The sequence below is a fragment of the Rhodamnia argentea genome, chromosome 10, assembly GCF_020921035.1.
Source record: "Rhodamnia argentea isolate NSW1041297 chromosome 10, ASM2092103v1, whole genome shotgun sequence".
NCBI lineage: Eukaryota > Viridiplantae > Streptophyta > Magnoliopsida > Myrtales > Myrtaceae > Rhodamnia > Rhodamnia argentea.
This window is the reverse complement of record NC_063159.1, coordinates 4,273,976-4,300,944: the sequence shown is the minus strand read 5'-3', so window position 1 is coordinate 4,300,944 and position 26,969 is coordinate 4,273,976. Positions and strand designations below refer to the sequence as shown.

The following is a 26,969-nucleotide window of genomic DNA, read 5'->3' as shown; positions in this document are numbered from 1 at the left end:
TCCCCAATGAGCGGGCAAGGGTTCGGGAGCAGTGCCCTTGAAACAATAATGGGTTTGTGCTTGTGTTTAAGTTGGCCCGTTTGTTATGGGATCAAAGGAGTTTGGATAGGTTTAGATTTTGGACCCATTTTTAAGTCATATATATTGTGTTCGTATGAGATATCGTTGTAACAAATTGTGTGGCTGTAAACCTAAATCATAGTGAAATCTTTTTGCGGGACGTAGCCCTATTCCGAGATGAACCTGGGTAAATTGTGCTTTATCTATTTTTCTATTATCCGTGTGATTGTTCTGATTCGGATTGGGAAACAACCCATCAAAAAGCACTAAAAACTTTAAAATTTGTTAGGATTCGGTGCACGATCACAATAAAGCAAAGCGTAAAAAGTGAGAAAGAGAAATCGAGATACGAGATTCTGGTTCATTCTTAAACTAGAGTTAAAGATTCCACTATAATTATCATATCGCATATCTCATTATATTACTCAATTACAAACGAAAATGAGCATATATAACAATAGTTATTTATGAGTCCAATCTTAAATTACAAATAAAAAATTATGGGCTTAAATTATAAAAGCCCTCTGGTGTCCAGAAAACTCTGCCCCCTTGAAACCCTCGCCGAGATGGCTTTCCAGAATCCCCACTCGCTCCGCATGGAGCGGGATCCACGTACCTTCTTAAGCACCATTAAAAATCTGCGCACATGGGCTCTAAGAAAGCAAATATGTCGACATGGTGCCCACATGGCTTAATCGAAAAAAAAAAAAAAACAACGTCATTTTGATTGAAAAATTATTCGACACATCTTTGACGGAGGGTAAATATGCACATAAGTACAAGTTTAGGGTTTTAAAATGTCACAAGGAAAAGCTTACAATGAATGCGTTATAATGAATATAGTTTGGGGTTTTTGATATCATAAAAAGAATTCAAGGTAAATGTGTAATAGTGAGCATAGTTTGAAGTTTTCGGCGACTATTTTTCTGTTGTAGCCACAGAGAGGGAGAGGAAGAGGATCCAAGAATGTTTTGTTTGTGTAGCCTCTGCTTTATGCACCGTCCTCGATTATATTATGAATGTTACCCCTCCCTAATCATCATTAGATGGCTTTAGCGCGGGGAAAGAGGCGACATAATTGTGCCCGCTTGTACTTTTAACCTTCGCCATTATCTCCTGATTTGTTCTTTACCCTTTTTTTAAGTTCCTGCCAAGTCAAGATCCCGGTGAGGATTTTAGTTAATTAAGTAAAGTGAAGATTTCGACCCAACAAAAACAAAAGTAAAGTGAAGATTATGAACAATTGAACTCATACGTGCGCATTCGACGTGGAACTTTAGCTTTATGGGAGGTTGAGCAGGGATGATTAGTTCTAGGGTGGGTGGATTCTAGATCAAGAACCTGGAGCCTATCATGTTAGAGTTGGTTTTTGAATTTTGGAACTAGTAACCGCACCAGTCGACCCTAAAACTGGTCTATTTTAGTTTACTTCTATTTTCTGCTAGCAACTGACGAAGTCGCCTTACACTAATGAACGTTTTCATTATAGAAGTCCAGGGCTCAAATTAAGTTGCACAAACTTGTGCAGAACCTCGGAGAAGTACTCATGACAAACAAGATCATGGCATTGATATTGTAGATTGTTTCGTCACATGTGAGAACTTTTTACTAACTTCCTCAACACCAGAACAAGCAAAGGATCTCACAGTTGCTTGTAAATCCACGGATTTATCAATCAAGGAGAAGAATCTGGAGATATCAATCAAAATCACAAGGGTTGATTTTTGAAGATGCTAGAATCAAGTGATTGACAATTTTTGTAATATGGTTATCCCTTTATTATTATTTTCCATTGTTGTATTGTTTTCTTATGAAAGACTTTGTAATATCTTTATATAGTGAAAGTCATCTCAACAATCTCTAGATTCTTCTCCCTTGATTGATAAATTAGTGCCTTTAGCTTGACCAACCTTAAAAGGTGGTATTGCGAAAGCAATCACCTAGAATAGAAATCGATCAAGACAGAAACCAACTTCACAGGAGACTTCACCTCTCTCTGCTGCCACGTCATTACTGTTAATTTCTTGTTTTATGTCCGAACCAAGATTTTAGAAATATAACATTGTGCCATAGGAGAAAATTACTCAATTAGTCCAAAATCTATGGTGCTAATGTCAATTCAGTTATAAACTTATCAATTTCATCCATTTGTCTTAAACCTTTGTGCAAAATTCCAATATAATCATTTGTGAGATAGTCTAGTCATCGCCAATCATCTGCGTGGCAAGTCTGCTACGATAGCGATTTTCAGTGAAAATTGACCGGTATTGAAATTTCGCACAAAGGATTAATACCAAATAAGAAAAGTTGAGAAGTTTAGGGTTGAATTGACATTCTTATAATATGTTTAGAACTAATTGAATAATTTCCCATGGGCCATAGAGTAAGATGAATGTTGATTGCCTTTATCTCATGATATCATTCCTTTCCAGATTTCCTATCGAGCGTAGATTGGATGCATTTGTGTAAACCGATATTGGAAGTGTTTTTTGATTCAATGCATCTAAAATGGCCCTTGAAAAGGAAATTCTTTGGAGGACCTAGAGAGAGAGAGAGAGAGAGAGAGAGAGACAGCAAGCTCGTGTAATTTGGAGACATTTGTATTTGGGTAGGAGGCTGATGTAGGAGACAATGACACTATCAATATGTAATTACAAGCTGTTGCAGAAAAGAATGTTAGGTACTTTGACCAACCTACAAAGGTACAATGAATTGATGTCACAAATTAGACTGCCCTTCAACTTGCAACTAGGGCAGCAAATCTAGTCAGACAGAACATGTCTAGCTTGACGGATAAGGCCCAGGATAGCGATATGCAAAGTAGGGACTCCTTGTTGTTGCCCTAGCTAAGTGATTGGAAACGTGTCGACTTGTCATTGGGTATCTTCATTAGTGCAATTTATCAGCACTTCATCTTGACTTTCTCTTCAAAAAAAAAAAAATCTTGACTTTCTCAAACTACTTCCAAAAAATAAAATAAAATAAATACTACAAATATACAGAATGGTTCATAACAAAAAATTGTTAACAAGTGAAAATATTTTTGTTCATAAAAGTTGGATTAGAAAGAAAATTCCATTTTATTAGAATAATATCCATACTCCCTAATTTGACTATTTAACAAATGCTCTTACGGCATTTTCATTTGGGATTAATACCATGAAAGCCTCAAATTAGTACACTTGTGACAAATTTATCCCAAATTATTTTTTGATCGCGAAAAATTCCACATCCAAAGTGGTACACCAGTGATATATTTATTCAAAACTATTTTTTTTACAAAAAAAATCTCAAACTGGTACATCTGTGACAAATTTACCCCAAACTGGTACATTTGTGAAAAAATTTACCATCCATTAGATTTTAATAATTTTTTTATCAAATTGTTGAGTTGGATGATATGTGACAGTTGACGGGTGTACAAATTTGAATTTTTTATACTCTATTTATTTGTCAAAGATGCATCAATTTAGAGTTTTTCGTAGTATTATCTCTATTTAACGAGTACCAAAAAAAGGTAAATTTGTCATGTTTGTGTCATTTTGAGATTTTTTAAGGTTAAAAAGTTTAGTTTAGGACAAATTTGTTACATGTGTACCAATTTGAATTTTTTGTGATAAAAAAATAGTTTAGGATAAATTTCTCACAGTTATACGAGTTTAGGATTTTTTATGGTAAAAAAAATAGTATGGGGTAAATTTGTCACAGATATACCAGTTTGAGATTTAATAGTGTTGAGAATTACAGGTGTACCAATTTGAAATTTTTGTGTGGTATCAAACTTTTTTTAACAAAATCCTATTATGGATATTTAAATTCATTGTATAAAATTAAGTTTGTGAATCATTAATAGACAAAAGGGCTCGTATTCAAGCCACGCGTTAACATCATTATTAATTGGTAAATATTCAATTCTGTAATATAAATTATGCATATCACGAGAATAATAGTCGTTTGAAAATTGTCATATTCCCTTTTTTTTTTTTTTTAATTACCTAACAAGTGCTCTTAGCCTCTTAGGCTTTTTTTTTGTTGTTGTTGTGACAAAACCCTATTGTTGATCCCTATATTTATGTCATCAAATCAAGTTACGTGACTCGTTAACAGATAATAGGGCTCGTTCAGAATGAAGTCGGACGTCCCTTCGTAACACTTCCGACGTAATCATTAGGTTTCGTCTGCATTATACGTAAATGAGTCTATTATGGTACTATCTTTTCACCAATTTGTAGTCAGTGGTAGTGGTGCACTTGTCCACGATTTTCTCGCGAATGGTGATATTAACAAATGATAAATGGAAAACAAAGAGTCAAAATTGAACAAAATTGAAGTCTTTCATTCATGTACCAGCATAAGTAAAATGAAATGGGGAGCCACGTGGACTGGAATAGGTGCTTGTCAGGCTATGACTCAACCCTAGAAATAATATTTTGGGATAAGTAACGTGGAAAAAGAAAGACGACAAGAAATATTTTGAAATAATATTCGATTTCTTAAAAGTGGAGGATGGCGGCTCCATTATCTAGATTCGGCGTCGTTTTCAATCTTTGCTCGAAAGAGAGTGAAGAGAGAGCCAACTAAAGCTCTTTTTCGAAGCACATTACTGCGTTTTTGGAAAACAGGTATTTAAAGTATATACTTGCATCTTCTCATCATATGCTCAATGTTCATTCACAGACTAATTTGTTCTAGGGAATATCCGCGCATGACAGATTCCTGTTCAATTGAAAATTCAAGATTAGGGTTGCTCGCTGGTTCCTGTCCTAGGGTCTTATAATTAAGCCTTATATTAATTTTCGGACATGACTCGAGTTGATTTTTTTTTTTTTTTGTATAAAAGATTTGCAGGTTTATATTCATTTACTTATTCAAATTTAGAGTGTTTTTGTTAAATTATCTCGAGTTTAAACTAGCTTATGAAATCAATTCGAATTGGCTGATGTAAAACAGAATTATAAGTCGAATCTTCGGATGTTGAAGAATATATTGTAGCCTTGTTTATTATCCTCAAAGAAGGCGTGCACTAGCTTATGTTCTCAAAGCCTCATCATTAAAAGGAATGAGATAATTTGGTGGGTCCCAGTCAAAGTTAGATTTGTTGACTTTCTTTTAAAAGAGGCACAAATAAATAACGTGCGGATTTGTTTTTTACTTACTAATGAAGAAGCCGCATAAGCGAAGGAGCTGCACACAGGAATGCTTCTGATATTTGCACGAACTTTGAATGAGAACGAAGAGAACGTCCGGGTTCTCGTTTTGTTGGCCGTGCGAACGTGCTTCAACACGATTGATTTGTGTTTGTGAGTTCCATTTATTATATCCACTTGTGAGTTGTTTTATTAGTAAACACTTAGGGTTTTGGTATAATCTAGGTGCGGGAAACACGAGCGTATTGAGCGATTGTAACTGCGATTCTCCGATTATAGTGGATTATTCTTGCTGGCTCTCCCCGTGGATGTAGGTACCGATATTGTGACCAAATCACGTAATCTCCGGTGTCCTTTATTGTTCATCGTTATTTTTCTGGGCTTTTCGTATTGATTTATTTGCAAGATCCGGGTTAGTTTCCGCGCGCTATATTTCAACAATTGGTATCAAAGCTAGGTTCAGATATTCCGGATTGTGATTTGGGGCTTTTGCTTGTCCGATTATTATCTGGATATATTGTTATTGCAATTATGTCTGGAATGAAAGCTGAAATTGAGAAGTTTAACGGGAGGAACAACTTTGGATTATGGAGCCTTAAAATGGAGGTGTTATTGACAACTCAAGGTTTAGCAGAAGCATTAGAGGACAAGGCTGAGTTGCCCGAAACGATGACAGATGCTAAAAAAGATGTGGTAATGAGGAAAGCTAGAAGTTTAATCTTGTTGAATTTATCGGATGAAGTGTTAATAGAGGTAGGCGAGGAGAAGGATACCGCAGCATTGTGGGCAAAACTTCGGGCACTCTATGTAACGAAGGGTTTGAACAATCGCTTATACATGTTGAAGAGGATGTTCCAGTTCAAATATACTGAAGGTACGTCTATCGAAACCCATCTAGATGAATTTAATAAACTCATGATGGATTTGAAGAATGTCGGTAAGACACTTGATCATGAAGAGTAGGGCATGATGCTGTTGGCTTCCCTACCAGAGTCATGGGAGCACTTTACCGATTCACTGTTGTAGGAGCATACTACGATTACCTCGGAAGAGGTAAAGTTCGCCTTATTTTCTAAAGAGTGGCAGAGAAAGTTGCGAGATGACAGTTTAGTGCGGGATGTAGTGCGAGGACTAGTGATTCGGGGTAGAGAGCAACAACGAGGGTCCAATAGCAGCAAAGGTAAAAGCAGATCCAAGTCACATCATAGAAAGTCCAAGAGACGCGTGAAGTGCTTTGACTGTCACGAAGAGGGGCACATCAGGAGAGATTATCCCAAGTTGAGAAACAGAGGTGATAAGCAGAAAACCACAACTAGTGTGGTGAACGTTGCTGAAGAGAGCACTAGTGATGCAGAGGTTGTCTTATGTGTGATTACAGGTTCGTCAGGAGACGAATGGGTGCTAAATTCGGGGTGTTCTTATCATATGACGCCTCATAGGAACTGGTTTACTACTTACCGGACTGCATATGGTGATAGAGTTCTATTGGGGAATAACGCAACCCGTAAAGTCGTAGGGATAGGAACAGTTTGGATCCAAATGCATGATGGCGTGGTGTGCACATTGACGGATGTTAGACATGTACCGGAGCTCAAGAAGAACCTTATTTCTCTAGGGACACTCGATGATATCGGGTGTAAGTACACTGCTGAAGATGGAGTGCTGAAGATCTCTCGACGTGCCATGATAGTGATGAAAGGAAATAAAGTGAGTTCTCTCTATCATCTACTAGGAGAGACCGTGACAGGAGCTGCTGTAGTTTCATCGGGTGAGTCAAATTTTGATTTAACTGGTTTATGGCATATGCGTCTAGGGCACATGAGTGAGGCAAGTATAACGATATTGAGTGATAGAGGGTTGTTAAAGGGTCAGAAGACAAGTAAGTTAGACTTATGTGAGCATTGCATCTTTGGGAAGTAGCGTTGTATTAAGTTTGCTACAGGTATTCATTCGACCAAGCAACCGGTAGAATATATTCATTTAGATGTCTAGGGCTCGTCTCCGGTTGCTTCGAAAGGAGATGCTCGTTATATGCTGACATTTACTGACGACTATTCCAAGAAGGTATGAGTGTACTTTCTGAAGTACAAATCTGATGTGTTTGATCGGTTCAAGAAATTTGAGGCATTAATTGAGAAGCGATCGGATAAACGGATCAAGTGCCTAAGAACCGATAACGGCATAGAGTTTTGTGATAAAGATTTTATCGAGTTCTGCGAGAAAGAAGGGATTGTGAGACACCGCATAGTACCTAGGACACCACAACAAAATGGCGTGGCAGAACGGAAGAACAGAACTTTACTTGAGCGGGCTCGGAGCATGCTTTCGCATGCTGGAATAGGCAAGGAATTTTGGGCCGAAGTAGTGAACATGGCCGGGGAAACCTGTTGATTAATCGATCTCTATCATCTGCTATTGAGTGGAAGACTCTAGAGGAAGTATGGTCGGGAAAACCTGTTGATTATTCCGGATTACGAGTATTTGGATGTCTTGTGTATGCTCATGTGAGTGCTGGTAAGCTTGAGCCGAGGTCGAACAAGTGCATATTTCTGGGTTATGCACATAGGGTGAAAGTCTATCGATTGTAGTGCATCGATCCCATATCACCCGGATTTCTAATCAGCAGATATGTGATCTTCGACGAGACCGCAATGCTTTGATAGAAGAATTCTGAGACATAACCAGCAGAGCAGACAAATCATGGTGTTAGTAGTAAGGTGGAGCTTCAGGTGGAGACTCCGAAAATCTCAAAGGTAACAGATGTTAAGACTGCAGATGAGGCCTCGGTTCCTGAAGTCGGTGATAGTGAACAACCAGTACATCCGCAGCGTAGTATAGCCGCAGACAGACAGAGAAGGCAAATTAAACCACCGGTACGTTATGCTTATACATATTTTTCTTATGCTTTGACCGTAGGTGACAAGGTGGAGATAGATGAGCCTTCGTCTTACTCTGAGGCGATGGCTAGTTCCGAGTCGTCGCAGTGACTAGGGGCTATAAGTGAAGAGATGGAATCACTCTATCAAAATCAAACATGGGAGCTAGTTAAAGTACCAAAGAGCTAGAAAATTGTTGGAAGTAAATGGGTCTACAAATGAAAAGAGGGCATTCCCGGTGTCAAGGCAGCAAAATATAAGACAATGCTTGTTGCAAAGGGGTATACCTAGCAGGAGGGCATTAACTATAATGAGGTGTTTTCTCCCGTGGTAAGGCATACTTCTATTCATGTTTTGCTTGTCTTAGTTGCTGCACAAGATCTTGAGTTAGAGCAGCTTGATGTGAAAACGGCGTTTCTTCACGGTGAGTTGGATGAGCAGATTTACATGAGGCAGCCGGAGGGATTTGCTATCCCGAGTAAGGAAGATCATGTTTGCTTATTAAAGAAATCTTTATATGGGCTAAAACAGTCTCCTAGGCAGTGGTATAAACGTTTTGATGCTTTCATGGCTAGTCAAGACTATTCAAAGAGTCAGATGGATAACTGTGTTTATTTTAGGAGATTGGAGGATGGGTCTTTGATATATTTGTTGTTATACGTTGATGATATGTCGATAGAAGTGAAAAATATGTCCGATATTGATGTGCTGAAGAGGTAGTTGAGTGCTGAGTTTGAGATGAAAAATTTAGGTGCTGCAAAGAAAATTTTGGGTATGAAGATTTTGCGTGATAGGACTGCAGGATTATTACATCTGTCTCAAAAGAAATATATGAGAAAATTGTCGCACGTTTTAATATGCAGTCAGCGAAGTCTGTGAGTACTCCATTAGCAAAGCACTTTAAACTTTCAGTTAAGTTATCACCACAGATCGAGGAGGAGGAGGAACATATGTCTCATGTTCCTTATTCTAGTGCCGTAGGTAGTATCATGTATGCTTTGGTATGCACTAGGTCCGATATTTCACAAGCTGTCGGTGTAGTCGGTCATTATATGAAGCGTCCAGGTAAAACTCATTAGGAAGTCGTGAAATGGATCCCCATATATTTGAAGGGAACAACAGACGCTGGTATAGTATACTGGAGGGATAGTAATGGCAGTGAGATCATGGGGTATGTGGATTCCGATCATGCATGTGACTTGGATGAGTGCGGGTCTTTAGCGGGATACTTGTTTACGCTTGTAGGTGATGCAGTTAGTTGGAAGGCGTCCTTACAAGACCACGTGGCCTTGTCGTCGACCGAGGCGGAATACATGGCACTAACCTTTGTTGCGAAAGAAGCGATATGGTTGCAAGGTTTTCTCATGGACTTTGGGTTAGAACAGAAAAGTGTTAATATACACTGTGATAACCAAGGTGCGACATATCCGGCATATAATCCAATTTATCACGAGCGGACAAAGCATATCAATATCAGGTATCACTTCATCCGAGATGTCTTAGCGAAGGGTAAAATTATTGTGAAAAAGATTGCTACAAGAGAGAACCCAGCAGACATGATGACTAAGCCAGTTCCTTTGGCGAAGCTCAAGCTTTGCTTGAGCACTATTGGCGTCTGCAGAGAGTGAGCGCTAGTGGGGGCGTTGGGAGAGTTAGCATGGATGATGAACACTATTGACTTGGTTTTAAACCTCGAGCTAAGGTGGAGAATTGTTAAATTATCTCGAGTTTAAACTAGCTTATGAAATCGATTTCGAATTGGCTGATGCAAAACAGAATTATAAGTCGAATCTTCGGATGTTGAAGAATATATTGTAGCCTTGTTTATTATCCTCAAAGAAGGCGTGCACTAGCTTATGTTCTCAAAGCCTCATCATTAAAAGGAATGAGATAATTTGGTGGGTCCCAGTCAAAGTTAGATTTGTTGACTTTCTTTTAAAAGAGGCACAAATAAATAACGTGCGGATTTGTTTTTTACTTCCCGATGAAGAAGCCGCACAAGCGAAGGAGCTGCACACAGGAACGCTTCTAATATTCGCACGAACTTTGAACGAGAATGAAGAGAACGTCCGGGTTCTCGTTTTGTTGGCCGTGCGAACGTGCTTCAACACGATTGATTTGTGTTTGTGAGTTCCATTTATTATATCCACTTGTGAGTTGTTTTATTAGTAAACACTTAGGGTTTGGATATAATCTAGGTGCAGGAAACACGAGCGTATTGAGCGATTGTAACTGCGATTCTCCGATTATAGTGGATTATTCTTGCTGGCTCTCCCCATGGATGTAGGTACCGATATTTGGACCGAACCACGTAATCTCTGGTGTCCTTTATTGTTCATCGTTATTTCTCCGGGCTTTTCGCATTGATTTATTTGCAAGATCCGGATTAGTTTCTGCGCATATTTCAACAGTTTTCTTGTTTATCTATCAATTATCATTTGTGTTAAACAATTCATTGACTCGCTGATGTAGCTTAAAATAAAATGAAATCGAGAAACACATGAAAATGTCTTTCATAAAGAGGAAAAATGCATCGATTAATGTGTGCTAGAATTATTGGAAAAATATTAGAACATATATAAAGCAAGAATTGTCGGAAATCCGTTGGGAAAGATGAGAAAATAGAATAAAATGTATGAGGCATGCAAGCACAATCCTTAAGGGTAATTCCACCCTTGGAGTACGAAACTCAGTGTGATAGGCTTCTAATGGCTATCCTCCCAAGATACAATAGACCTTCTTCTATATTTCGTACTGAATATTAGAAAGAACCAAAACAACATTATGTGTGTTACCCAAGAAACAAAGCAAAAATATGTAAAGAGAAACAAGAATATTATTGGTTTGATATATCTATCTCCCTTTCTAATTATGTTCGGAGTAGCAATTTATAGGTAAAGGAAAGAGAGAGTCGTTTGGAAATTGATATAAAACAATTCTGCTATAATAAAATAATGAAGAGTTTATGAAGAAATAAATCAAACGTCACAAAGCTGTTAATAAGCCTTTAGAAAACCATTATATGATCGTTGAAAAACGATTATACGGCTGTTGCAAAACTATTACACAATATTTGCTTTCATGATTGTCATAACTACTATCAAAGTTTTTATTAAATATTTCAAAACTGCTGAAATGTTCAACAAAAATTTCTAACGTAACTGAATTTCCTAATCGGCTTAGTAAAGATTAGTGGGGCTACTCTAGGATAACAAGGCTCAAAAGGAATGAAAAACCAAGTTGCAATGGTAAGGACTGGCAGAGACTCTGTTAAATGCATGCGCTATCTCGCGAGAAGATTATTGACTCCCACTTAGCAATATGTTAAAACACCCTCGAGGCCCGCCAAGGGTCACAACAGGATGTAATCAAGCTTTAACATTTTGATTATAGGTCTAAATTTCTGCACAAAAGTTAAATCAAACCCTACATTAAGCAATTACGCATTTAAGTCCTAACTTTTTACTTTAGAAGTAATCAGATAATAAATTTTTTAGTTGGTGCAATTATATCCTGAAAAAACTCAATCAAGACCTAAATATAAAAGGGAGAGTTTAATTCCATATTGTCAGGTTGGAATTTCGACGTACATTTTACGAACAAGGGTTTCTAACTTAGGTTCCATTTGTTTCGCAAAAAATATATTATTTATAAAGAAGTTGTTTTTCCCAGCTAAATAAGTTGATCCCGAAACAGCACATAAGGAAGTATCAATCCCTGCCTTCCGGAGCAGCACCAAGTACGCCATCATCTTGTTTAGCAGTAGCGAGTGATTCGACAACAGAAAGGAGTTCCACGGCAGAAGCTTTATCATTTACGGCAGCTTTTCATTGTATGTGCAAATGTTTAAAAATAAATTATTATCGATAATAAAAATATTCTTCATTGATTAATCATTTTGAGGAAAATATTTTAAGATCACTTATTTTTCGCAAAATAAATTAAGCCTTAATTGTATGAAAATGTTTAAGACTCAAGTTCACGTATTTTAAATAATTTTTACAATTTTAGCGAGCTTTTCCAAAAGTAGTTGCTGTGAATCTTGCCCTCAATTGAACTTTCGCCATAAAAGTTAGAAGCCTCGGTATCCCACCAACGGTTTATCCCTTATTCGAACTTTCAAGGACATCATATAAAATTGAAAACGATCTCAACTTCCATTTGTTTCACAAAAATGAAAAATATTTTCATCGTCTAAGTGAACGTTCAAACACAAATTGTTATCCGTACTAAAAATAATTTTCATTGACTGATTATTTGAAGCTATACATGTGATTATTTTTAAGAAAATGCTTTCAAAATCACTGACTTTTCACGAAACAAATGGGGCCTTAATCTATTCATGTTCCTCCAAACTTTGGGGAGTTCAATATAATCTCTCTGTAGCAAGAACACCTTCATGCTAGGCAGAAGATCCAATAATCAGTTGCAAAAGAGAAAATTCATTTCCAAGTGTAAAAAATTTCAGCTCAATTTCAAAAGCTAAAATTCTAAAACCAGATAAGTCCCAAACGACACATTTGAAACCGTTTCAGCAATTATTCATATTAAAATTATTCATGGGGGTGATAAAACTTTTTCTTTTCCTTGATTTCCCTGATATGAAATATAAGTATGGGTGCCCATTTTGCATCATTTGTCCTTCTCAGCTTGGCCATAAGAGTATGACTTTTAGGAGACAAAAGAAAATGCCAACCAAGACAAGCTGTATTGCAGTCCATTGACCTTCGTCATGAAAAATTGATTAAACTTGCGGTTGAGCTATGTGGACCTCGGTCTTATACATTATAAACCACTTAAATAGTCGGAACACTAGTCATTATTCGTCCAGGTGCATGAATGGAATGATTTGAGGTTGGGCCACAACTAGTTTATATATTGTCGGACCTAAGTGGAAATACTGTATACATATATCCGCAAACAGGTTTTAGATGATTGAAATCTATGCTTGTCTTGAGAAAATTGACTGATTTGAAAAATATTTTCTTAAAAATGATTGCTTGTGTTGCTTTAAATAATTAGTCAGTGAAAAAATATTATTATGATAAGCAAAAATTTATATTCGAACATTTTCATAGACTATGAAAGGAAATCGTTCATTTATTTTTGTAAGCGATACAAGCGATTATTATTAAAAAAATATTTTTTAAATCATTCAATTTTCTCAAAACAAACGGAGCCTTAAATGAAAATTAGAACATACATCATCAATTCAAAAAAAACTTTGCACAAGTGATCCGATTCAACGGTAGGTATGCGGCCCTACTGGTAAAAGGACTAGGAAGTAATGGCTTTGACTCCCGCTTTTTGGGAAGAGGCAGAACAAAAGTCGGGGAGATGAATGTTAGAAATAGGAACCAAAAAAAAAAAAAGTCAAATTATTAAATTAGGAGTGGATAAGGTAGATTGTGAAATTTTCTTTTTCTTTTTATTTTTGCTGAAAGTTTAGATCTTATTTGATTATTATTAGAATTGAGAATCAAAATAGCATGCAGTTTGTGCTGTTTAGAGTATTTGATCAAATGAGTTAGAGGTAAATATGTGATCAGTTAATAATTCGAAAATTCTAGTTCATTTTGCATAAAATGAAAGATGTGAACAATATTTTTCCTAAAGATGATCGCTTATACTATTTACAAAAATGAATGAATGAAAACTACTTGTATTATTCAAGAAAAGTATTTACACATAAGTTATTGTCGATAATGAAAACATCATTCATTAATTAATCATTTCGAGCGATAATAATTATTTTTGCATGTTTCATGACAAGATGTTAGTAAATTTCTCAGCTATCACCAAACAACTTTTCATGATTATTTTCCACACTTAAACGACAGACGCTTCAAATTGACTAAAGCAAACATTTCAGCCACTTCTAATCACACATGGAAGCATGCATGTACAGGAATTGATATGACATGAAGATTTGATGGGACGGTCTCTGTTCTCCTCGCACAAAGGATGGACAGGAATTCGTCCGTCACACCATTATTAGAGTAATACTTTAACGTAAGTTTTTTCGACACTCGGTTAAAATTTGCGACATCATTTAGTAAAATAGTACGTGTAGCATTTCTCACGTCATTACATTCCTCATGTCATTTAGTAAAATTTGTCGCATCATGTTACATGATGTTCACAACAACAATCATAGTTGTAACTCTCATGGAGAATCAATGCACAACATGGGATATTCTTATATATGATTAACTCGATAAAAAATTTGCATTTGTTTCTTGAAAAAGGAATGATATGAAAAACATTTTTCTAAAAGATAATTACTTATATTACTTATAAAAATGAATGAATAGAAAAGAATTCCACTATCCATGGAAATATTTGGACATAAATAGTTATTGATAATGAAAACATCTTATGCTAACTCATTATTTCAAGTGATATAAGAAATTTTTTTTAAGGAAAATGTTTTCAACTCATTCATCAATTGGAAAACAAATGCTGTCTAATTTGTAAAATAACCGTCGTGGGGAGATATAGATTCATTATCTTTTTTTTTTTCAGGTCTAAGTGATCCCGATACATGTTGACCCAATTCACACGCCCCCAAAAGTCGAGTAGGTCTCATGTAAAGCATATCTCTTTCGATTGTACATATGAGTTGAGCTCACATTCATCGGGATCATTCGTGAATGAAAATGTACATACGAGTTGAGTCCACGCACGTCGGGATTGTTCATGAATGAAAAAGCACATGGAATTGGGGTGCGACCCGTCAAGGCTGGATTGGCATTTGGGTTAACGACAACAACTACAAGTAGTACCTGTTGGATTGGAATCTTTTTCCTTTCGTCAAGCTGGTTATGATCAGATTCAACGACACTGGAGAAGTTGCCAACTTCATCATGCAACTGAATAAAGCACACTTTTCACCATTCAAACTGATCATCCTGGGGCAAGAAGCCAAAAATCTTTCCAAGGGTGCACCCTTTCTCATTTTCCGTATTAGAAATTTGCGGAGCGGTCGTGGACCTCTCTATCCTCAAAAGTTAACTCAAATAATGAGACTTTTTCGCAACAACAACTCTCTGAATCAAATTTATTGATAACTGAGCTTTGATATGTCTTGGGTCTAGAGTCAAAATTTAACTCAAAAGGTGAGACTTTTTCTCACATTTATAAACCGATACCAACCAATTTTGCAATCGATGTGGGATAATCCCAACAAAAATACAAGAGAGAGAGAGAGAGAGAGAGAGAGAGAGCAACAGAACATGGATGACAGGACACAACCTGGTTCGCCGGTTGTTTGATGTCCGAACAAGGTGACCCATTCCTTAGCTAGGGTTTCATCGCCAGCGTCGAACCAAAAGTGGGTCTTCAAGCACATGCTCGATGCTTCCCATTCATTTGCTGCCTTTTGAGTTTTGAGTCTTTATTCTACTTCATTGTGCGTGTGGAAATCCTCTCTCTTTATGGTGGAAACATGTTCAGTATTTAGTCAACCTTAGTGCGGTTATGGGAGGAGTGAGTGGCGAACCCATTAAGAGAGTGATTAGACAAGAAAAGTGTCGTTGCTTTTGATTAGGCCACTTATTGCCACTCGTGCCTAAATCCCTAGCCAACCAATCAAGAAGTTCAATGATAAGAACAATCGATTCGCCGGTCAAGACTCATGCATGATGATGTTGCGATTCAGTTCACTGAACTTGGCGGATCGAGGATAATTGTTGAAAATCACCTGAATTTTGGCGATGTTGTACAATAGCCCCCAAACTTTTTTAAAAAGCTCGATCTTACCATAATGAACTCTCGAACTGTGTCTTGGGTTGCAATTGCTAGAAAAAATAAAATAAAACTTGTAATGACTAAGTTGCCTTTGGATGTCAGAAGTGTACTTCTCACAACCAAATACTACAACTTAGTCGCTAAAAGATCGACGAAATTAAGTTCAATGAAGTCATTATTCTCTATGGATCCTTTGGCAACTCACTCATTTGTTTTGGTCACAAGAAGTTTGGTGGAGCTCGAGACCCATTCTCAATCACTACAAGCCCTAATTTGCCTACTTCGAACTCGTCCACACCCAAATTACTTCTCTCTACTCAGTGTCACTTGTCAAAGACCAGATTTTTTTAAGGCATGACACACCGAGTCGGTGGCCAAGATGACCGAGCAAGCCTTGAAACTTCCAAGGGTTTAGATTTAGGGTTTCCATGTACTATAGAATATTCCTAGGGTTATTATGGGAAATGTATGTTGGTATTGCAGAGGATTGTTGTAATTAATGGGGGAAGATGGTTTACGTCAACCAAGACCATCTCCGGGATAGAACTCGTGAGTGAAGGTTGAGAGTTGTGGCCCAGTCGAGGGCAACGCCACAACCTTTGGAGAGGCCAAAGGTGAAGGTGGTGGTGCCCAAGCCAACTCAAGAAGGGATACCAATCTATGTACTTTTTCCAGAAGCAAGGGACCCTTGTCGAGCAACATGGAGTTGGCCAAGTTGAGGGAGGACTTTGTTGGAAGCGCACAATAGAAATCCGATACCTTTATCCGGGGAGACTGCCAAGATGAAATCCTAGTCCGAAGACGTTAATATATCCAGTTGAACCCATCTTGACTCAAAAACCTAAACCAATGAGTGATGGGCTAATTAGGTTATATTAATTGCTCTAGACTACACTAATTCTCTTACATAGGAGAACTCACTTGTGCATCCCAATAGAATCGTTGGTGGAGTGAGTTGAGGTTCAAGAGCTGTGCAAATCATGAAGTGAAGAAAAGAAAGACTAAACCATATGGGATACGGGAGAATCACCAATCTCAAGGGAGCCAATGGACTTAAGGGAAGGATTCGATTAGGCAAGTGGAGGACTCTGAATTGAGAGCGCGATGTCGTTGCTCAATTGGGTGGGGGAGAATGTAAAAAACCAGAGGTTTTCAAGGCACCATAGATCATGGAGGTGGCTAGGATGACTGAGCAAGCCTTGAAGTTTCCATGAGTATAGTGTTTCCATAAGCATTTTAAAATATTCATAGGGGTATCATGAGACTCATGTGTTTAAATAGGACTTTCATCTCCCTCATTTATATCATCCCATATTCAACCTAATAAGAAGTAATAGAGCATTCTCTCCCATAACACTCTTCGGTCTAGAGTTTCTCTCTATGTTCCAGGTGTGCCAAGCGAGCGAGTAAGGAATTGTTCGAAGGGAGGAGGAAGAGAAAAGAGGTTTGTGTGTAGGGGTTTTGCGGGACTTGAATTAGGGTATGGTGAGATCTACAATTGGATGGACATCTATCGGACTTGGGGAAATACCGGATGGGTTTATATGAGGGGACGATATATCCGCTTTTGTAACATATTTGCTTCCGTAATCTCATATCTTGTCCCTACAATCGTGTTGGAGTTTTTGTACACTGAAAGGCAAAAATTTTAATTGACGAGAATAAAGTAATTGTTATGAAAATCACAGTCTTATTAAGTGGAAAGGAACATACACCAAATCACATTTTTGCCTCTTGAGAGTGATGTTGGTCAATGCAAGGACCCTTTCCAACTCGAGAGTGATACTTTTCCATAGCTGTGGACGTCATATCCTTTTGTGGCCATAATATGTGAGCCCATCATTCTTGCAACTTGGGCGAGCTAAACTTCTTTGGGCCTCAAGAAGAGTAGACATAACACAAGAAGCCCAGTTGGAAATTGGAATATGCCTCAAGACCCCGTCATGAGATTGATCTTGCGTACTAATAAGGAAGAACGCCACATCGATTAGATGACTCTAGTTTTTCACTTAAAAATTTGACGAAAGCGGGTAATGCGTGGGGGAAAAAGTTGCGCAACGGGATGCGAAAATCACTCCGAGTAGGGTCGGTTGAGAAGGTTAAAGGGCTCGATTAGATCGGTTCGTGAAATTTGCAAAGTGTTTCACCGATTTTCAAGTAATCGGGTCTCTGCAAGGGTGTCTGTCGATTCAAGATGGATCATCGAGGATTGAGAAACATTTATACCTTTTTTTTTTTTTTTTTTTCCTAGCAACTATGATTGATTGTTTACTTATGCCAAGGAAGACTGCTTGAATGTGTAGGCCTAAGTAAGGGTGAGCACGGGCTAGGCAGGCCGGGCCTCAATGTTTTCGGCCCAGCCCAAATCTCAATGTCTTGCGTCGAAGTAGATCGGGCTGGCTTGGGCCTACCCTAAATGTTTATTAAGTTTTTTTAAAGAATTAAAATAAATTTGTTGTTATATTTTTTGTTTCAAAAATCGCTTTCTATATTTTCATTTTTTTAAACTGATTTATGAGTCTAATGAAGTGTTTCCAGTATCAACAACGTAAAATATTTTTTTTCTTAAATTTATTTTCAAAAATAGTCCGGGCCATTTCGGGAGTAAGCGTCGATGTCTTGAAGGCCCGGACCTGCCCGAAATCCCAAGTCGGGCTTTGGGCTGCTCCGTTTGGGGTTTCGGGTTTCCAGACTTTTTTGCTCAACCCTAAGCCCAAGGGCTGTGAGATAGCGGACTAACCTCCCGGAGGAGGGAAGCAGTAAACAAAATCTGAGTGAGTATACACATGAAACTTGATGCAATTGGAAACAAAATTCTTTTTTTTTTTAAGCAATAAATTGGAAACCAAATTCGTGTTGTGCTAGTTTCTTTTCTTCATCAATATAAATCTAATTCCAAATAAACCAAATCCATGCTGATCCATTATAGACAAATCGGCCGATTCATGATTGATGTAACTTGAGTTATCTAAGCTTCATAGTATGGGAGGTTAAATAAAGGCTAGAAAAGAAATATCAATACGCGAACTTGTTCTCCAGAAATCAACGGTGCGTGACACATCTTTGCTCTTTTTCTTACTAAGAATGAAGAAGAAAAACTAGTATCTTGATGAGTTCTACGGAAGTCTTAACAAAAAATTAGAATAATACGATTAATTTGGGGGCAGCTTTGGATTGATTAGTAAGTCTATTGCTTGTTCCTTTAGCTTGAAAAGATAGCTATTCAAAGCATCGGGAATACGGTATGATGTGATTGGGTAAACTCTCTAAGTACTGAACTAGAAAATAAAATTTCTAAATCCTCAAGATCTAAGTTTGAAACAGACAGCATTAAAAAAAAAAAAACTTGACATCAAGAAAACAAAATCCAATGACAAGGAATAGCACCTACAGTGCACAAACCCAACACACTAAGCACTCACATCAAATCCCATGACAGCATTGATTAGTGCTCTTGTTTGGCATTTCCCAACAGCCACTTTTCACCAAATAACTTTTATAAGAATGTAACCCACTGAGTTTTCCCCTTTTCTTTTTGCCTGAAAATGCCAGGGTTTGGAGCTTCTTATTGGCCAGAAGCATGCCACTTCCTCCAATTCTCAATTATTTCTTTTCAGCATGTATCTAAAGCCCTCACCTGAGATTGCTGTCAGATTTCTGGGGTCCAATCTAAGAGCTTCACCTAATCACCAACCTTCTCCTTTCCCTCTATTCCTTCTGTTGCTATTTAACTCAAATTGCTAATGCATGGAGCAAAAATTTACAAAAAAAAAAAAAAGCCAGTATAATAAAATCAACAAATTGTTAAAGAGAGATTGGAGAGAAAATGGAGTCGCAGAGGGGATAATCGGTTCTCGGATGGATAGATTCCACGTAAAGAATCTAAAACCTACCGCATCAGAGCTATAAAGGTCAAAGTATTGATGAATTTCCTAGACTTCCTTGATCCGAAACCAAATTTCCACACACACACACATATTTTTCTTAAAGAAGTAAAAGGCAAAAGAGCTAAAAATGACTCTACTGAAGCAAAGACTAGCTCTTCAGGAAAACCAACAGTGCATCGTATAAAATTAGAAATCAAATCAATCAAGGTCAATTCCCACTTTTTTTCCCAAAAACCTATTCGGTTCTCATGTGAATCAGCTTGGAACTGATCAAGTAAAGCCGATTCTTTTCTATTTCCCAAGTAAACCGGCCCGATTGCTTGCCCTTAGAACCATGAGTTGTAGGATATGGAATTCCGGTATGTGGTCCTAAATAAACTCGATAAAAAGATTATCAAAACTTAAGTGTAAACTAGACAAAAGTGCTTTTTGCCTATGCAACTTGCCGAGAAAAAGCTGCTCCGTTGCTGGAAGGGAAAAGTAGAAATTTTTGTCATTCACCGGAAAAGAAAATTTAAAAGTCGATCAAACTTTTTTTTTCCCCCAAAAATTTGCTCATGTTTGATGGAGAGTTGGTTGTGTAAGTGGGTGTGGGACCAGAAATAATTCTGTGCAAACAAATTGAGGGGGGACAAAGTTTGCAAAAAGCTAGCAATAATCTTAGTGCCAAACAATGATTACCAAAAAAGATTGGCTCAAGGGTCGGAATAGCCAGATTTAGAAAGTGAAATCGGTGCTTCTTTAAGGAGTTTGAGAATGGAGAATCAATTAGAATATAAACCCGTCTTTCGCAACAATTACTACTTAAGATTTCTTTTTCGCTTAATCATTTATTTTTAGAAAGGAAGGAGCCAATTCAAGTCGCGGGTGGAAAACTTCCATGTTTTGTACACGATAGGTATACCAGAATGGCTTAAACAAAACATTTCAGCGGACTTCTCCCGAAATTGAATACTGCCAACAAAACATTCGCTCCCACCATGAATGAACTAGAGACAGCCTAATGAATTTTGGATTCATCTATGCTCAATCCACACAAGTTTTCTCTAATCAGATGTAATTTATGTGATGTGAAATGCTTTTGAGTGAATAATACACATTTCCCCAAATTATTATTATTATTATTGTTATTTGCCAACACAAGTGGGGGAATTTATCCTGGTTGCCCCATGGGAAATCTCACTATATATTCTGCACAGAGTAGCCCCATTGGCCATTAGGCAATCGACAAATCAGCACCAGGATTTAGAGGACCGACACAGGACATTATTATAAGCAATTGTCATCATGCGGTCCTCTCTGAAACTTTTGCTAATGATCATTGCTCAGATGACCTTAACCCAAAAAAGAGCTTTGCACAAAAGGTCCAGGTCACCCAACAGTCCCTGCCACCTTTGCCATTATAAATCCAATTCCCCATTTTCTCAAATAAGAATCAGTGAGATAAGCAGTTACGATCGCTTTTTCACGTAATTATAATTTCGCGACCGACGGTACCTGCTCCGTCACATTTATTGACAAAAATGCCCGAGAGCATTTACCGGATATCCGATTCGAGAAAACTTGCGATTTTCGGCGCATTATCTCACTCTCTCGTGTTATGTGATCGATGCACTAAGAGTCGGTATGTTTGTTTTCCTATTAAGCAAGAAGTTCTGCATAAAGCCTGTCGGGCTAGACCTTTCTGTTCATTTCGGTTCGCACCCTCCTTGATTCATGAGATGAAATGAAAGGAAAATACTTGAATGGAAAATAAGTGCATGAAGTGTAGTTTCATGTCATTCGAATGGAAAATGCTCGAGGCTTTTGATTTTGAGTTCGGCTTAGCACTTGATGATCTTACTGTGAAAGCGTGAATCGATCACAAACCAGATGGGCGAGGGGCTTTTAAGCTCAGGTGAAAGAACGAGAAAACCCCCATGTTCTGAGAAAGGACAAGAGGAAGAGCAGCTTTGAGAATTTGTTCTAAGATTGGTTGCTAAAGCTAAAGGCTTTACACAGATTATCGAGCTGAGCATTGCCTTTAGCTAGAAAAGAAAGCAGTAAGGGTGCTACTTTAGCCAGCAGCACCAGCCAAAAGTAATCAGAATTAATGTGGTGTTACCGGCGACCGAGGTCGTGTAATCATCCGAATCCACAGCCTGTACCAAAGCCTTCCATGAAGTGATGAACTTTCGGATGAAAGCTTTCAAAAAAACTTAGCTTTTCCTTCGTTAAATTTCGACTTTTGAACAGATACAAAGAAGTTCGATAGCTGGCAAGGTGGACAAAAACGTTCGGTGAGTCGATGCTCGTTACCTTCAAGACTCGAGCCCGATATGGATAAACACAAATCGCAATGTGTCGAGGAAATAAGCATCCAGTTATATTCAAGTGGGTTCAGAATCTGGACATCAGATGGCAATGCGAACTAGATTGCTTTCCTTTGAACGTTCTCTCCTCACTGTGACCTAAACCTTAAGACCTTCTCATCAAATGTATTCACACATAAACCTCTTAAAGAGACAGCACTTTTGGATTAATGACCAGGCGTTGCTGAATGATCCCACACATCCCTTAACCTTCACACATTATGCAAAATCCCCACCGAGGCACTTTCACTGATGGTGCATAGGTTGCATCAGGAAATAAGGATCGAACTGGGCGCCGTGCAGTCCCCCCATGAGGAATCTCTGCTCGTGCAACTTATTCCCGTAAGAAGAAATCGCACGAAATGGCCCTAAGGCAGAGTCAACGCCTACTTGGTCATATGCCGTCGCCAACCCTCCGCTCAATTGGTTGTTCCAGCACAGGTGATCTTTGCTCGTCTCTTCGATCTTCGGATGATGATCATGCGGCTGTGCTTGCGGCGGTAGCTTCGTGATCGTGGAAGAATTGTCGGGCGAGGCGGGTTGCCTTTTGACTGGTGAAGGCGGGTCGCTATCTGGGAGATGAACTGTCGTGATGTCGTGAATGCTGGATCTCCGCTTGTCCTTGCCTCCCGTGAGTTGTCTGATGAAGTATTTTTGGGCATGACTGGCGACCTGAGTCGGAGTCCTAGTAGTCACAAAGTAGCGCGAGATGTTCCTCCAATCCCCTTTCCCATACTTCTTAAGACCCATCAAAAATTGCCTGCAGGATCATCACCAGATGCAACATCACAAACCGCACTTCCATTCAGTGCTTGAAATCATTTGGACATATCAAAGATTTCAGCAAACCAGTGCTTTGTCTATGTCAAATGTACAATCTTGAAATATTTTACAGGTTTCCACGCTAATATCCAGCTGCAGCAGAAACATGAAAGGCTTCCCAGCATTTCAGATCATCTATCTGACGAGCTTTAACCCGACAGGCGACAATACTTGCAAAGTTCTAAAACGATGCAGACTCACAAATTAAGTGAAAGAGCATCGTGATTCAGCAGCTAGAATTTCAGGTGAGGTAGTCCAAAACAAGCAACAGCACCAAATTTCAGAACTTCTGGCTAATTCCAGACCTTGATTCAACCGTTAACAAAGCATATATTCAACTGAAGATGCAATTTCGGTTGCGAAGGCTCAACAATTACCTGTGCTCTTCTTCGGTCCACGGCACACCTTTCTTTCTCTCCTGATCAGAGGGTTTTGTTGAAGTGCCTCTCTTTCCAAGGGTACTGTACAATTGCTTCAACCCGTCACAACCATTGTTGCTATTGATCCACTCCAATGTGAAGGAGTTGCTCCCATACCCCGGAACCGGAATAAGCCCAGCTTCGATATCGCTCACATCTTCCTCCAATTCCCTATACTGCTTCATCACGTCACCCACGGTCTTCCCGGGGATCAAAGCTGCCACTTTCACCCACCTATCCGGCGTGTCTTTGTCGTACACCGCCAGCAAGTTCTCGAACTGCTTGTTCTCCTCGGGGGTCCATCTCGTCCCCTTGCTCTCCTGGAACAACCAGTTCGAGTTCTGAAGGTACGACGCCGGCGATAGGATTTCCATTTCCCGATTCATCTCGCGAGAAGCTAATAGCATCAGGAAAGGGCAAGGCTATTCAATGTCGCGGACTAACACCTATTCCCTCATTTGGAAAAGTTCAAAGAGCAAGAGAACAGATATTGGTTAAAGCAGAGGAGAAGCACAGGGGAAGCTTTTAAGAGGAAAAGGAAGATTGGAAATCAAAGGAGCATTTCGAAAGGGAATCTAAGGCCCCCCTCCTTTCGCTGTTGAGCATAAATTTTGAGAATCTAGAAAAGACCCAACTTTCCAAAACCCAAGGAAAATTCCAGAAACAAAAGGAGAGAAAAGAAGGAAAAGCGAGGCCCTCCTCTGTTTTGACTAATGATATGAACCCTAGACTTCCCTATCAGATCCAAAGAGCGCAACAGGCACAAGAATCATGCAAGAAAAGCGAGACCCAGATCAGATTTCGCGAGGGGGATTCAAAATGCGACGCCAATTTCGAAACTTGAAGCTTCCAAAGCTGAAGTTCAGCAGGCCACTTCCCCTCTGAAACAGGGCCCCAAAAAGTTCCGAGAAAACGAGCGGAAAGAGGAAAAATCAAGAAAAACAGAGAGGACCCAGCAGCGGAGAAAGAAACGGGAAGGAAAAGGGAGTGATCATGGAGGAGGGATTGAGGTAAAGCGAGAAAAAGTATTTGGCGCTCCCTCGCTTTTCTTTTTCCCACTTTCCCTTTTGAAGCTTACCGAGACTTCAAAAAAAAGAAGCAAAAGCCATGACAGACTGAGAGCTAAACCTCCCCTGGAGGTGAACACAACAACAAGAATGCGACAATGGAGGAAGCGCCCCGGCGAGGACCGAGGAGAGAGAAACGAGTTGAGGGAGGGGGAAGAGAGAGAGAGAAACGCGAAAGGGAGATGTCAAAGATGTTGTGTCGTGATTGGCCGGGGGGGATGGTGTGTGGGCGCAGATGCTGAAAACAAAGAGCGGGGAGGGAGGGGGGGAAATGAATAGATTAATTGTGAATTCAATTCGTTTAATAATTGGGGGCAAGAGATGCCCAATCAACAGTGACAACCGAAAACGACATTGTGGGGGATGGGCCAATCGACAGGGAAGGTTACATGTTGGCTCTGTTGGTAAAAAAAAAGATGAAGGAACCAATTAACAATTGACCTCGGCCCTAGTGAAGGGGAAGTGCTGAAGTTTAGGTGGAATTCAGACAGAGACAAACTGACACAGCAACGCAAAAAAAAAAAAAAAAAAAAAAAAATTGATATCGTCAAATCAATATATTTGTGATAAATTTATCGGTCATTAACTTTCGTTATATATTAGGTTAATATCACAAAAAAAAAATCCAAAATAATATACACGTGACAAACGATGAGTAAAAATCCTAAACCTGTGCGCTCGTCCATTGTCACGTATCATCTAACTCAAGAATTCGACGATAAAATTAACGAAAAGTGATGATGATAAATTTATCATAGGTATACCAATTTATAATTGTTTGAGAAAAATTTGTCACCCGTCTACCGGTTTGAGATTAAACAAAAGAACCTGTCTACCAGTTTGAGATTAAACAAAAGAAGAAGAAGAAGAAGAAGAAGAAGAAGAAGACAAATAGACAAATTGAGAAGAAATATACTATCTAGTCACAAAATGAGGAGGGGGTGGTTTTCAATAATCACTCGATGAATCGATTTTCATGAGATCTATACTCGTTAGATAGAAAATAAACATCCATGATTCACAATAAGTTTTGAAATTTTTTTGTGTCTTGCAACGATTTGCATTCGAATCGTGACAAAATGTATGCCGTTACCGCCGCTTATAAATGTGGCATCGTTTCTCAAGGGTCGTGAAAGGGTTTTTAAGGAGGAGAAGCGATAAAGAGAAAGGGTGCGTGGTTCATGAGGGTTCCCCCCCCCTTTCGATCAATGGGGAAGTGTTGAACATCTAAAAATTGGAGAATAGTTACTATGGTATTAGTAGTAGTTCATATTTTAATTTGTTTGGATTAGGATAATGGACAAAATAGACATGAGAGGGGGTGTTAAGATGCAACCCTAGGACTTGCACTATAATTAGGATTAGCAATGTTGGACATGACCCGTCGCACAAAGCGAGACAAAGCACCGATCACCAAAAGAAAATCCGACCATGATTCAACACAGTACACTCGGCTCGTAAGTCGGCAAGAATTAAGACATTTGTATCGCAATTCAATTGTTCAATTTTCAAGAAATCGAAAGTATGATACTTTATGTTAACCGAAATTAACGCGCATTACAAGCGCTAATTAACTCCATCTTTCGGTCAAAATACGCGAATGGTGGTTGGTTTGATCCAATTGGCATAATTGAAAGGTTTAATATTAAATTAGCAAAAATGCAATAGGTTTGAGACTTTCGTTTTGGTAATCGTCCTGGATTTTATGTGACATAGAAATTATTTTAGGATAACACTGCACGAATATATCGGTTTGAGATTTTTTATCGTACTTTTGGTCAAATAAACATATTGAAAGACAACTTTAAAGGCATATTGAAGAATTCTAATTTTTATTTTCTTTGGATTACTTTGAGCAAATCATGTTCTTTTTGAAACTACAATAAATTTGAAAAGAAAACTGATCAAGAATTGGTCGATTTTCTTATTTGTTATTTTGTTTTATTCTTCCAATTTTGTATAAATAAAAAGAAATACGTCATTTTCGAACGACAATAATGTGCACAATAAACCACACCAACCATATTCAATTCATCGAACTCCTCAGCCTTTATACATATGCTAAGGTGATCATTTGGTCAACTCTTTATTACAAAAAAAAGATAGAAAAAGAGAATCAGAACATTGATCGGTCAATTAGATTGCCAAGAATGAGTGAGAGAGAGAGAGAGAGTCTAATTGCAACAAGGAGTTACTTACTACAAGGTATACCCCACAACATTAATTCTTTGTGAATGGTCCTTCCCAATTTTGACTGTGAGACTACAACAAATGTTATACGCACTTGATGATGCTAGAATAACCTGGTAAACCTTAGCCGGATAGTCGAGTTACCACTTTTACCCGCCCTGCATTTCGAGGCGAAACCTGGCGATTGGACATTGCAAAGACCCGCTTGCTTGAAAGAGCTGGAGAAACCCTAATTGGAGATCACCGAACACAATCTCTTACTCTCAAATCTCCAAATGTTAAATTCACGAAATCTTGGTACGGACTATAGATCCTAATATCACTCGTGCATTCTCCCATGTGTCATCGCCGACCATCCCTCACTACCTCCGGCCGCCATCGCTCATTGTCGCTGCCCTAAT

The 26,969-nt window shown here is 38.6% G+C and overlaps 1 protein-coding gene across 1 annotated transcript; it reads right to left on the bottom strand.

Moving 5' to 3' along the window:
• Nucleotides 1–21,982: 21,982 nt before the first annotated feature.
• On the bottom strand, nt 21,983–24,555 carry LOC115745749 (transcription factor DIVARICATA). Its single transcript, XM_030681314.2, has 2 exons — nt 23,270–24,555; nt 21,983–22,830 (listed from the first exon to the last, which is right to left on the bottom strand). The coding sequence occupies exons 1-2, from the start codon at nt 23,716–23,718 to the stop codon at nt 22,317–22,319; spliced, it is 963 nt and encodes a 320-aa protein (XP_030537174.1). The 5' UTR covers nt 23,719–24,555; the 3' UTR covers nt 21,983–22,316.
• Between the last annotated feature and the right edge of the window lie 2,414 nt (nt 24,556–26,969).